The 12650-nt window shown below is 44.9% G+C and overlaps 1 protein-coding gene across 1 annotated transcript; it reads left to right on the top strand.

Annotated features, from left to right (window-relative positions):
* Positions 1-318: 318 nt before the first annotated feature.
* qrfprb (pyroglutamylated RFamide peptide receptor b) lies at positions 319-12501 on the top strand (the record flags this gene model as incomplete). The annotated part of the gene is made up of 6 exons (XM_083787469.1): positions 319-706; positions 3040-3198; positions 3768-3829; positions 8207-8442; positions 10972-11069; positions 12062-12501. 6 exons carry the CDS (start codon positions 319-321, stop codon positions 12499-12501), a joined length of 1383 nt encoding a protein of 460 aa, XP_083643595.1.
* Between the last annotated feature and the right edge of the window lie 149 nt (positions 12502-12650).

Here is a 12650-nt window from a genome sequence, read left to right as displayed (position 1 = left end):
TTCTGACAGTTTGGTCCCTATGAAAGCCAAAAAAGGAAAAAAAACACTTTTAGCAAAGAAATCCTACGGAAATACGCATCGTACCACACTATAAAGCCACTTTGGAGCGCAGTCGGTCAGCGCGCGCAGAGCAGATCAGACGCACCTCACCAGACGCGCTTGTTTGTTGGAGACAGACATACACTCACTCACTTACTGAAGCGGAACGCATCATCATCAACCCCCTGCGATATCATGTGGATGTACAAGATTTACCATCATCAATCTTATGTTTTTAACAACCTGACAGCAGAAGAACTAGGCTATTATTATTAAACCATGGCAAACTCGACCACAGAGTCCTCCGGGCACGACGACGCGTCGGACGGCGTCGCCAACAAGATCACCCCGGAGGTGCTGCGGGATCTGCTCCAGTCCTACAACCTGTCGCGCCAGGAGTTCATAGACTCCTACGGGCTCCGGCCGCTCGTCTACGTGCCCGAGCTGCCCTACAGCGCCAAGTGCACGTTCGTGGTGGTGTACGCGCTCATCTTCGTGCTGGCGCTGGTGGGCAACTCGCTGGTGGTGTACGTGGTGGCGAAGAAGCGCGCCATGCAGACCGCCACCAACATCTTCATCTGCTCGCTGGCCGTCAGCGACCTGCTCATCACCTTCTTCTGCGTGCCGTTCACACTGCTGCAGAACATACGCTCCGAGTGGCTGGGGGGTAAGTTTTGAAACATTACATAAGTCTAGTCTGCCCTGTTTAGCCCCTTTTCGGGACCCTTATTGGTTACATTTTCTGTATTTGGGACGTCGGTCCCGAAAGGAGCTAAAACATCCGTGAAATAAAGTATAGCATAGCCTACCTAATGGGAGGAGGATATAGCAAGTAGCAACAGCTGGCCAGCCCCAAGCACTGATGAACTAAAATATGACCCCATTTACCATTAATAATGGTAAACACTTAATTATACACTTAATTATAGCAACGTAAATCCACTGAGGTGACAACATCAGTGGATATAGCAACAGCAACAGCTTAGTGGCCAGCTCCAATGTCATAATTAGTTCATTATCAACACTTAGCAACAGAAATCGAATGAATTGCAGGCCAATTAAGCCTTGCAACACTTCTGGGGTAATTGTGTGTGCACCCCATGCAGACAATATGCTATGTGTGATATTTATTGTATCAGACACTGTCACACATCAGACACGGCCCCTTTCTATATAAACCCATTGTATCTTCAAACTATATAACCATGATACATAGATTAATTGAAAATTTATGTACTTTTTGTTATTTTTTGTCTTTACATAACATATGCCCCCTCACGCATTAAAAGTAAATATCAGTCCAAGAAGAATGTAATATTCTGGGGGCTAAAATAGCAGATCTACAAGCTCACAATGTGTTGAGACAAGTCGTGAGCTTGCATATCGGCTATTTTGGGCAAAGAGATTTGGGGCCTTATTTTCACCAGTGCTATATCCCATATCCCTAAACTTTTTTGTCTTTTTTGCTATTTCGGGAATTTTTTAAATAGCCAATCTACAAGCTCACAAGTAACAACGTGTCGATGTAGACCTGCTAGTTGAGCAGTGCATTTGTTTTTGTTGCATTTCTGAGCAATTAACACGATCTTTGCCAAGAACGCAAAGTCTCGTTTTTAGCGTGCCAAAACGAGAAATCTCATTTTTGATTAATGTTATTTAACCCAGTAATGAAGTTTGTTGTTTTTACTCACATGTTAGACAGCCTACATCCAAATCATCCGTGCACACGCTTATTAGTCGTTTCTCTGCTCAAAATGGGACAAACTAGGATGTTTAGAAGCTTATAAAACTTTAATCAAAGATCCCGCTGATGATAATCCTCCTCCCGCCATCCGTCCAAAGGCGTCCATATTGTGTTGTGAGCCCCTGACTACAGAGCAGGATTGCATCACTTCCTGGTGGGCCAAAGGGGTCTTCTTCTTTTTGCGCATTTCACTGGCATTGGTCGCACGATACCGCATCTAGTGCCTGCATGGAATCTTAATTTGATGGTCATCGGTCAATAGAACACTCAGTAGGACGGAGACTCCGCTGGTCATCAAATTATTGGCTTAGGAATGCGACAAAAACATCTCTATCCAAGGCTTCATATGGTGTGTCGATTTATCGAAAATAAGTACTTTTTTGGGTGAACTACTCCTTGGGCGGGAACCCCTTTTGGTGTTTCACCCACTCAGTTCAGGAACCCATTTTGGGGTTCTGTACAGTATGTACAGTATTCAAAAATTATTATTTTTTATGCTGCTATATAAATATTTGAAGTTTTTCAGAAAACTTAGGTCAGGATTTAGAGGCGTTTTTAGAATCGGCCTTAAATACGGAGGAATTCACACAGTGCACGTTGGGGTCCCATGCAGACCCAGAGTTGGCCTAATAATGCACATTATCTCACTGGGGGTCCTTGTAATGATCAAGCAGCTCACTTCAAAGGAGCGACGCCGCTCGACTCAAAGGTCTTTTTTGTAATGAAAAAGGTTGAGGAAACACTGACCCAGAAGGTATTCAAGCAGACAGCCGGTGTCCCGCAGGCTGTCTGGGCATTTTAACGACCTGGAGAATGGAGAAAGGATGAATGGTTCTTGTCACAGAGTTTGGTTTCATTTATTGACCCGTGCTGTAGGGATGGGACAAATGGACGATAATCGTTATTATTGTTGTTTCATATCACAGAGATTATAATTTATTTATCGTGAAATTGTCCTCCATCATACACTAGGATGAATTAGCTTTTGTTGAGCTGCAAATTCAGTACCACCTAAACCCTACACTTCACACACACCAAAAAATAGCAGATCTACAAGCTCACAATGCGCTGCGAGCTATTTTTGGCAACCGTTCCCCCCACACAACAGGGACGTTGGGGGTTCAAGCGGGTTAACGAGAGTGCAGTCATTTTAAGTTTTAAGCATAATATTTTGATTATCGCGATAATATTGTTAGGCACAATAATCTTTCGCCACAATAAAAAATAATGGTCCTCCTGCCTGTCCTCTCCTGTAGGCGTCCTGGTGTGCAAGACGGTTCCCTTCGTGCAGACGACCGCCATCGTGACGGGCATCCTCACCATGACGTGCATTGCCATTGAGAGGTACCAGGGCATTGTCTACCCTCTGAAAATGAGACGGCAGTACACGTCTAAAAGAGCTTACAAGATGCTAGGTACTGAGTGCTTTGAGTGGACGGACCATCAATAATAAGCATGCCTGTCTGTTTGTACGATGAGTGCATGAAGTGAGTGCGTGCACTGTATATGCTGTATATACCGTCGCTGTCAGGGAAACCATTTATGTCCGGGAAAAAGACGTTCCTACCAACTCAAGACAAGTGATCTTACGTATAGATCTGCTATTTTGTGTGACACGTAGGGAATCAATTTAGGAAATTAGGAAATGTACAAGGTTGCTGTCGGGTGGAAATCTCATTATGTCAACAACTGGATTCAAATTCAAAAGTAGCAAAGATAGCAGATCTACAAGCTCACGTCACACCACGGACGCGTTGTGAGCTTTAGGATCTGTAATGTTGGCTACTTTTGTGGGACACTAATATGACGTACTGTATGAAGGATAGAGCATTCATTTACAAAAAAAGAAGAAAAAAAACATAAAAAATAAGGACATAAGAGGTTTCGGCCCCGACAGAGTGAAATAAATGTAACATTGTATGAACGTGAAAGGAATAGGATAAGTTGTGACTCACTGTGTGTGTGTGTGTGTGTGTGTGTGCAGGGTTGGTGTGGATTGCATCAGTGATGGTGGGATCGCCGATGCTGTTTGTGCAGCAACTGCAGGTAAGCACTGTGGTAGTGCAGCGCCCCGACCGTTAGCCCGCTAATACCGGGAATGCATCCGTGTCACTTTAGATTTGAGACACATTTTATACTTTGGCTATTCAAAAATAGCAGATCTACAAGCTCATAGCGAGGCATGAAGTGATGCGCTATGAGCTTGTAGATCTGCTACTTTAGAGAAATCATGAAAATGCGCCAAATCTTTGATTGATTGATTGAATACTTTATTAGTGAATAAAGATAAATGGCACAAGGTAAAAAGGAAAGGAAAGGTACTATGTTTACCCAGGGTAACTGGACTAAGCTCAATAACTTGTTTACAGCCAGGCCCTGCTCATAGAACATTTCATGGTAGGGGTTCAATGCCTTGTCCAAGGGCACTTCAGCGGTGGTAATTCGACCCCCTTTCTGAAACCAGCTCCTCGCCACTCGCCCTACACACTTGCCCTCGATATGCGCGTTCACGCGAGGCTGCGCCATATTAAGTGTTGTCCGAAACCAAGCAGCCTTGAGTGGAAGTGGCTTATAAAGCCCTCAAGAGCGAGTCTGTGCCGATCTAGACTCGATTGCCTTGTGCAGCCCTGCTTTCTGTCCGCATGGAAACCGCGACCTACAAATGGAAGTACCACTACAAATAAATGATAAATAAACTCCTCCTAAACAATCTTCATCTGATGCAGAATAGACAACGCTCCAACTGATGTTCACAAGGGCTCTTTATTTACCCCACCGTGAAAAACTATAAATGAAACCACACAAACAAAACAACTTTTAACACAATGATTTATAAACACCATGGATGTATATGTCATTTGTATTTCCTTTTTCCATATTAATGAAATCCACATGTCACACAAACATACACGATGCAATGCAATATAACTGTACAAACAAAATAACAGGTAACACAATTGCATGATGGTAACCATGGCAACGAATAGTGTCTGTTTCCTGTTTCTTCACAAGGAGGGCGAGTGTATCTCCAAACAGTTTTTTAAACCCAGCACCCTAATCAAGGGAACTTGATTCAGCTGGAGGGGCACTTCCTGACGAGGGAACCTCCCGAGAGCACTTCAAGTCAAGGGACTGGTTTCAGAAAGGGCCGTAACGTGCCGGTCCGGGGATACGAACTAGCGACCTTCCGATATCAAGACCGCTCCGCAAACCGTTCGGCCACCGCTGCCCCATACAGTCAGAGACACCACCAGTGGTCCTTGAGGGGGTTCCAGGTGGTCCCCAGTTAAACTTAAATAATGGAGTTGGTGACCAAATGGACCCTTATAGATCTTTTAACTTGAGAGCGTGACATGAAACCCTTACGCGTCCATTTGGTTTCATTGTATGCTCTCAAGAGTTAAATTATTGTTACTGCATTACTTAATTTACAAGAAGTCTACACAATTAGAGAATGTAGAATTGTTATTTTGATCAATGTTTGCCTGTTATCGCTCCTATAGCCTACCACATCAATACAAGTACAACATGGAATTGTCATCTTATTCAACGACAACAACATATTCTAAGACAAACTTTGGGTCTGAGAGCATAAATAGTGGTCCATCGCTCAAATGCAGAATAAAGAATGGACCTTGACATGAAAAGGGAAACCACTGCTTTAGTAGAATCGACCTCAGGTCTTAATGAGTTATATGTTGTCAATGTGTTTCCAGATAAGGCAGAGTGTTATCCAGCTGTCTGGAGACTGGAGTATGGAGTTATCTCCTGCACGAATCAAATCAATTCAAGCCACCACCTCAGCTAGACTGAAACCCTGACCTGAAAAACAAACATATCGAACAAACAAACATTCAAATGCTGCCGCTTGCTCCTCGTTTGTCTCAGAAACAGCCACCAAGTCGATATATGTATGTAGGTATATATACGTATATTAGGCCGCATGCATGCCTCCATTTGAAAACATTCTGTACTAATTCTGTTGTTGCGCTCGCTGGGGTAAATGGCTGAAAAGTAACATAGCGTTACTTTTCAGCTCCTTCCAACGCTATGGACCAGAGCTATGCTGTCCATACCCTCACTGCAGTCTGATCAGCATGTTAGACACAGCATCATCATCATCATAAAAAAAGAATCCCGCTGCTGAGGGCTACAACATGTGGAGAGTCAAGCAAACACCAATTGTAGCCTCAACTGCTACAATTGTGTGTGTGTGTGTGTGTGTGTGTGTGTGTGTGGGGGGGGGGGGGGTCACAGCCTGGTAAGGTTGAGAACCATTAGATGACTCTACAGCAGGGGTCTGCAACCTTTTTGAAACAAAGTGCCATGTTTTTAGTTTCTGGATAGTCAGCGTGTCACTTTAATGACACCACACCACAATTCCAACATGTTTTGATTGTCCACGAATATAACCTTTTCCCTTGTTAAATATTTTCACATTGTTATAATGATCATTAGACTCAGAGCATAGCCCTCCTATATCTCCCTCCCCCAGTCAGAGTTCAGAGTTTTAATGAATGTAGAATGATGTGCAGGATGTAAGTTACATACAAATATGAACACTCACACATAAATACAGCAGAAAAGGAACATACCAGTTACCCAGCCCAGTTTCTTTTCAATTTCTCCCTGGTAAGAACAGTGTGCTCCCCTTCATTCTGTGCACACACTAACAATGCACCTGTGTACTGCATGTGCTTCCTATATCCTTTGCCTGTGTCTATCAAATGCCCACCATGGCGCCGCCCGGTGTCTAGACATAATACTGCAAATGGACCAAAGTATCACGCCAACACCAAGACATAAAATAATAGCTCCTAGTAGGTGATTTCTGCCTCTGATGGAAGCAAAAATAAATAAGAAATAATATATATATATATACCCTTCATGTTGCACAGCTAAAATAGCCAGACGGTTTAAGATGAAACTAGCAATATGTTCAGAAGCACCTTCCATAAAACCCTAATGGTCTGGGATATTTTATATAAAAACAAAGGATAAAGCCTCAGTCTGTATGTAGAACAGCAGGAACAATATATAAAAAACGTGTGTGTGTGTGTGTGTGTGTGTGTGTGTGTGAGTGAGTGAGTGTGTGTGTGTGTGCGCGTGCGTGTGCGTTTCAGGTCGCACATTAGGCATTAGGACTTGGTCATACAAACAGTGGTGAGGTTTTACTTTGCATTAACCCTATCTAGCATGACTGAAGTAAAATGTGACGGAAGTAGCATGTGCTTAAATTCATATTTAGAAAATGGTTCAGATGTCAAAAAAATGTCTGAGATGATAGAATGATGATGGTCATGGAAGGGGAACCTTCTGAAAGCTTCATGGGCAAAGATAATAAACTTCAAAATAGGTCATGCTAGTGATAAAGACCTGAGGCCGATTCTACAAAGGCCTTGTTCTAAACCAGTAGTTCTCAAACTTTCTTGTGCCAAGGATCCCCATCTGAAAATGTTTTGTGCGAGGGACACGTGATTATGAATCTACGAGTTTTCAGAAAAGCTTATGTTGCCATATCACCAGGGACGTAACTACCGTGACGCAGACAACACAACTACAATTGTACAATGCCCCGCTGTTTATAAACCAAAATGCAGCTGCTACTCTGTTCGCAATTGCGACAGGTACCGTCCGTCACAACTGTTGTACAGTTGCAAAAAACAGTCTGTATGGGAGGGGGTTGGTGGTGTCTGGGGCACTCGCTGATCAGCCTGCGTCAGGGCTCAGTGACGTCTAGTTACGCCACTGCATATCACCTCACCTATCCCGTAACCCCGGAGGGTCGTTGGGGCACCACAGACGATCTGTTGACCAGCTCTCTCCATCCCTCTCTGTCCTCGGCAGCTCTCATTTCCTCACTGAGTTTCAAGTGTGTCCATTCTCCGATGTTATCTTCCCATCTTTTCTTTTGTCTCCCTCTTCTCCTGCCACCTCGTACGGTGCCTTGCAGGATGGTCTTTGCAAGGCCTGAGGACCTGGTGATGTGTCCGTACCATCTCAGTTTACGCTTTATGACAGTTGTGTCAGAAGGTCATCATGTGGGGCCGATGGCTTGGCTGATCTTTTGCCGTACTTCCTCGTTTGTGACATGCTGGGTGTAGGAGATACCCATGAGTCTTCTGTAGCATCTCATCTCCATGCTCTGTATTCTCCTCTGTAGCTCAGCTGTAAGGGTCCAAGTTTCACAAGAATAGAGAAGGATTGACATGACAAGTGATCGCAGTAGTCTCACCTTTGATGCCAGACTGATGTTTTTGTCTTTCCATATGGGTTGAGTTTTGCCAGGGCAGCAGCAGTTTGCGCAATTCTGGCAAGGACTTCCTGTTTGGATCCTTCACGTTGCCATATATTGTAGCTAAAATGACACGGTTGCTTTCCCCGGTTTTAATGTGATAATCAACATCCATGTGTGTCCTACAGGTGAAATATGACTTCTTGTACGACCGCTACCACGTGTGCTGCCAGGAGAGCTGGCGCTCCCCGGCCCACCGGCAGCTGTACACCACCTTCATCATGGTGGCGCTGTTCCTGCTGCCGCTGGCCGCCATGCTGCTCCTCTACACCTGGATCGCTGTGGAGCTGTGGATCCGCTGCAGGGTGGGAGACTCCTCCGTCCTGGACACCATGAACCACCGGGAGGTCAGCAAGATGTCCAGGTAAACGCTCAGCAAGAAGCCACGCAAGAGTTGTAGTCACTATAGTTTGTAGTCATCAGGCAGGAAACCGGAATCAGAAGTACACAACATTCCCTGTGATCAAGGCAGGGCATTCTAATTTCAGGGCCTACGCAATAAAAGCCTTGATGTGGCGTATGAATCCGACAGGTTTCTTCAATACTTCTTTGAATAGTTTGATTGGTATATCCATATTTTATTCCAACTCGTAGTGACTGGCGAGACTAAAAATGGGGGACCAAAACAAAGCGACGGTGGGAAAAAAAATGAAACTACCAAACGAATACAAATTTATTAAAATAAAATAAAAACATCCGGTCTACACCGGATCACACAGGCGATTTAGAAACACAGACCAGGCTTTCCGCCGAAGTGGAAAGACTGGTGACGTGAGGTTACCTAACCCTCACAAAAAAACATGCAGTAATCCTGGTCTCTATACTGCCTCCCCCTGGTCAGCCTGATGGAGGGGAAAGGAACTGGGTGGAATAACGTGTTCCTTCCACGCGCTATATGTCCTACCCCTGCCAGGTGATAAGAAGCGGCCTGCTCACTCCTCATGCATTGAAAGAAGCATGAGCTCAGTTCGGGGCTCTCCTCAGGTTGGCAGAGTGAGAGTAGCGCCCTGGATTACAGTTTAGGCAATTGGCACCGGGTGAAAAAATGGGTTACAAAATAGTGGAATAAAAAAAGAAAAGAGCAAAGAAAGGACTTGGATCGACTCTGTGGCGTGGTCACGTGGAACAGGTTTAACACTTAGTTGACCCGACACAATTATTACATAATCGCCTAATTATTTACATCATAATCGTTTCCATGTTGAGAAACGTTCATACATTGTGAAAGGTCTTCAAAAATACTGGAAATGGCAAATCTAAATCTAAATTTGTCAAAATGTATGAACCTTTCTCAACATTGAGCTATTTTCACTATTCATGTTGTAATTATTCAGTTATTTGTCATATCTGCACTGTGCACCTTTTGTTTAAGACGCCTAAAAGACAAATAGAAATGTAATTTGTATTCATAAACGTTCAACGACAAAAAGCCCACTTTCGTCTTAAGTAAAGAGAAAAGGAGGATGGATTTAAACGCAATAAAGCAGGATTTCCATTGACAGAGAGACAGACGCACACGCACGTACATTCCCTGCTGCGTGATAAGAGCCTTGGCTCGGCGTCTTCAGCCCTTATCACACTGTCTGGGTGTATTTCTCAACAATGACCTTCTCACCATTCATTATCCCTTGCCTATTGTGCGTCTTTCCCTCACCTGTTCAGTAGCACAGCAACCATAACTTATGTAATATATTTCACAACCACACAGACAGGAGTGTGAAATAGAACCCTGTGGCAGCAACATTACTACCTGACCTGTACTACCTGTACAGTATGTGTGTGTTGATATGTCTGGGTTGCTGTGAGCCGCTGTGAATGGCAGAATGACTCAGCAGACCTCTTTAACTTGATTTGATTTCAAGAGGCGGATTACTGTATGTCCTGCTGGTGTTTTTTTTTTTTTTTTTGGTTATGTACTTGCTGCACACTTCTGTTATTGTCCTGTCCCATGTTTTTCACCACCTGTGCGCAACCTAACACACACACACACACACACACACACACACACACACACACACACACACACACACACACACACACACACACACACATATTAACTGTATATATGGTGATTTTGGGTGTGCCAGTACAGTATAGTACAGTACAGTACAGTACAGTGGAGGGTACAGTAGAGGGACCCCCACACGGTAACTGTCATTTCTCAACCGTTTCGGAATCGGGCCAGCACCCTGGGTGCGTTCCTGTGGGTCTAGAACTCCCCCACCCCCGGGGACCCCCACACAGAGTTGCACCACTTACTTCACTTTACTTTTAATTTTATGCTGCTTTGGCCGTATGTCTCATTGGTCTCAAGTCAAAGTTAAAGTGAAAAGCTCTCGAACCGGAATGTGACTCTCCTTGTTGAATAAAGGTTGCATACAGTACATACATATACTTTGTGCTAAGACATTTTTAACGTTTCTTTTTTTTTTACATGTAATTACCCAACCCGAGCAATTAGCATAACTTATGGGCCTGAACGCGAGCAACTCAAGCCCATGGTCGTACACACCGCCGGGGCCTTTCAGGTCCCGGCAGTCTCTGGCTGAAGCCCAGAACTCTAGCCAAGCCCCCAGAAAGGCTGGCCAAACGTTGAAGCCACAAGACGTAGTGGTCGAAGCTGGAACTGCAGGCGGGCCCCTGCATTTAGCACGAGGAAACCTCGCGCGGCTGGGGTTTAACATTGAGCACTTCCACATTTTGGACACCAAATCCAAACAAATTCGGAAGTAGATCGTTCTTCCGGGTGCTTCAAAACGCCACTGAGCAACTTCCATTGGGCGGGGCAGTCCGCCCTCTATCCTTTGTAACTCTATGGCAACAGCCTAAAGGCCCTTATCTCCTTTCAAGAACCATAACCATGTCTGTCTGTTTGGTATGTCTTCACATGCAGGAAGAAGAAAAGAGCCGTTAAAATGATGATCACCGTTGTGCTCCTCTTCACAATCTGCTGGGCTCCGTTCCACACGGTGCACATGCTGTTTGAGTACAGTAAGTATCACTGGATAAGAGGGAGGGATGCACCACATAATCGGTCAGAATCGGTATCGGCAGTTATGGGTTCTCAAAGTGGGGTCCAACTCCAATCATACACAATTTAAATTAGCAAAGTCATCATTGTTGTGGTAATTACAGTAAGTTGTGCCAGCTGTAGCTTTATGTTAACGTGTGTTAACGAGACCATCACCTCAAAACCCTAAGAAACACATACAAAGGCAGCTCAAATGAAAACAAATCCACCAAGGTGGAAAAAAGTGGCACATTTTGTTCCCCCAGCTTTTACTGTAATGATCAACATACCGGTAGTCGGTACATAACAAGAGCCACTTGTCCTAGAATACTGGTTTTCCTTTCAGGCAGGCTTGCAGTATACAGGGCTGGTGGGAAAACAACCAAACAAATACTAATTTGGTATTATGTCCAAAATTACTCCTCCATAGCTGGAGCAACAACATAAATGGTTCACTTCGATCACTTGCCTTTTCTTTTTCGTTTGGGAACGCTTTGTTAGAAGTCTGTTCCACCATTGGCTTGGCAAAACAAACCAGTCTTTTTACTTCAAGGCCGTAAACCTAAATATACAGTGGATTTATTTTTATTACTTTTTACATAGTAAAACTGGTTTAATTCTGGTGACCCAAGGACTTACTTCCACTACCCAAACCCAGAGCATACTGCTTCACAGAAATCCATAGTACAGTCGAGGGACCCTCAGGACCCTTATTTGTCTTTAACTCTGACAAAGACGAATGGGAGTATCATTTGGAGCAGCTACATGCATCTTTACATCGTCATATCGCTGGCTTCCATTGACAATGAATGGTGGACTGCGTCGTTGAGTCTGCCCGTGTGAACGCAACATGAGTGCTGCGGGTCCATTTGGTTCAATTTGTAACAATTTGAGAATACATGCTATAATAGCCTTATTAATGTTATTGTTCTTTTTCCTTTTCTTCCGACAACGTGCATCCTGCGTCCTCCAGACGACCTGGAGAAGAAGTACGACGAGGTCACCATCAACATGATCATTGCCGTGGTTCAGGCCATCGGCTTCTCCAACAGCTTCAACAACCCCATCGTGTACGCCTTCATGAACGAGAACTTCAAGAAGAGCTGCATGTCCACGCTCTCCCACTGCGTCCGCCACAAGCCCGGCGGCCCGTGGAGACGGAGCGGCGTCAGAGGCGGCGGCGAGGCGCCTCGTCTCAGCGTGCAGTTCATCAAGCCGCTGCACCGCCAGGCCTTCCTGGAGCCCCGTGACCCGGACGGCGGTGCCAAGCTCCACCGCCACCACACGGCGGCAGAGAAAGTAGGCCCCGCCTCGGGTTCCGGTGGAACCACCTCCTCCTTAATGGACGATAAGATCTCCACAGTACAAAAGCTGTCTGAGCTCCCTGCTGTCAGCACGCTCCTCGACGTGTAGGAAATGAGAAAGGGTTGAGGTCCCGGAAACCGGAAGAAGCGCAAGATCCAACCAACATTGAGCAACCGGGAATCGGTTCCAGTGCATTTGGAACCGTTTCACCGAACCGGTTCTATCACACTCTATGGCCTTCACGTCTCACGTCAATC

The sequence above is a fragment of the Protomyctophum parallelum genome, assembly GCF_964188405.1.
Source record: "Protomyctophum parallelum genome assembly, chromosome: 17".
NCBI classification, from domain to species: domain Eukaryota; kingdom Metazoa; phylum Chordata; class Actinopteri; order Myctophiformes; family Myctophidae; genus Protomyctophum; species Protomyctophum parallelum.
This window is presented reverse-complemented; position numbering and strand designations above follow the sequence as displayed.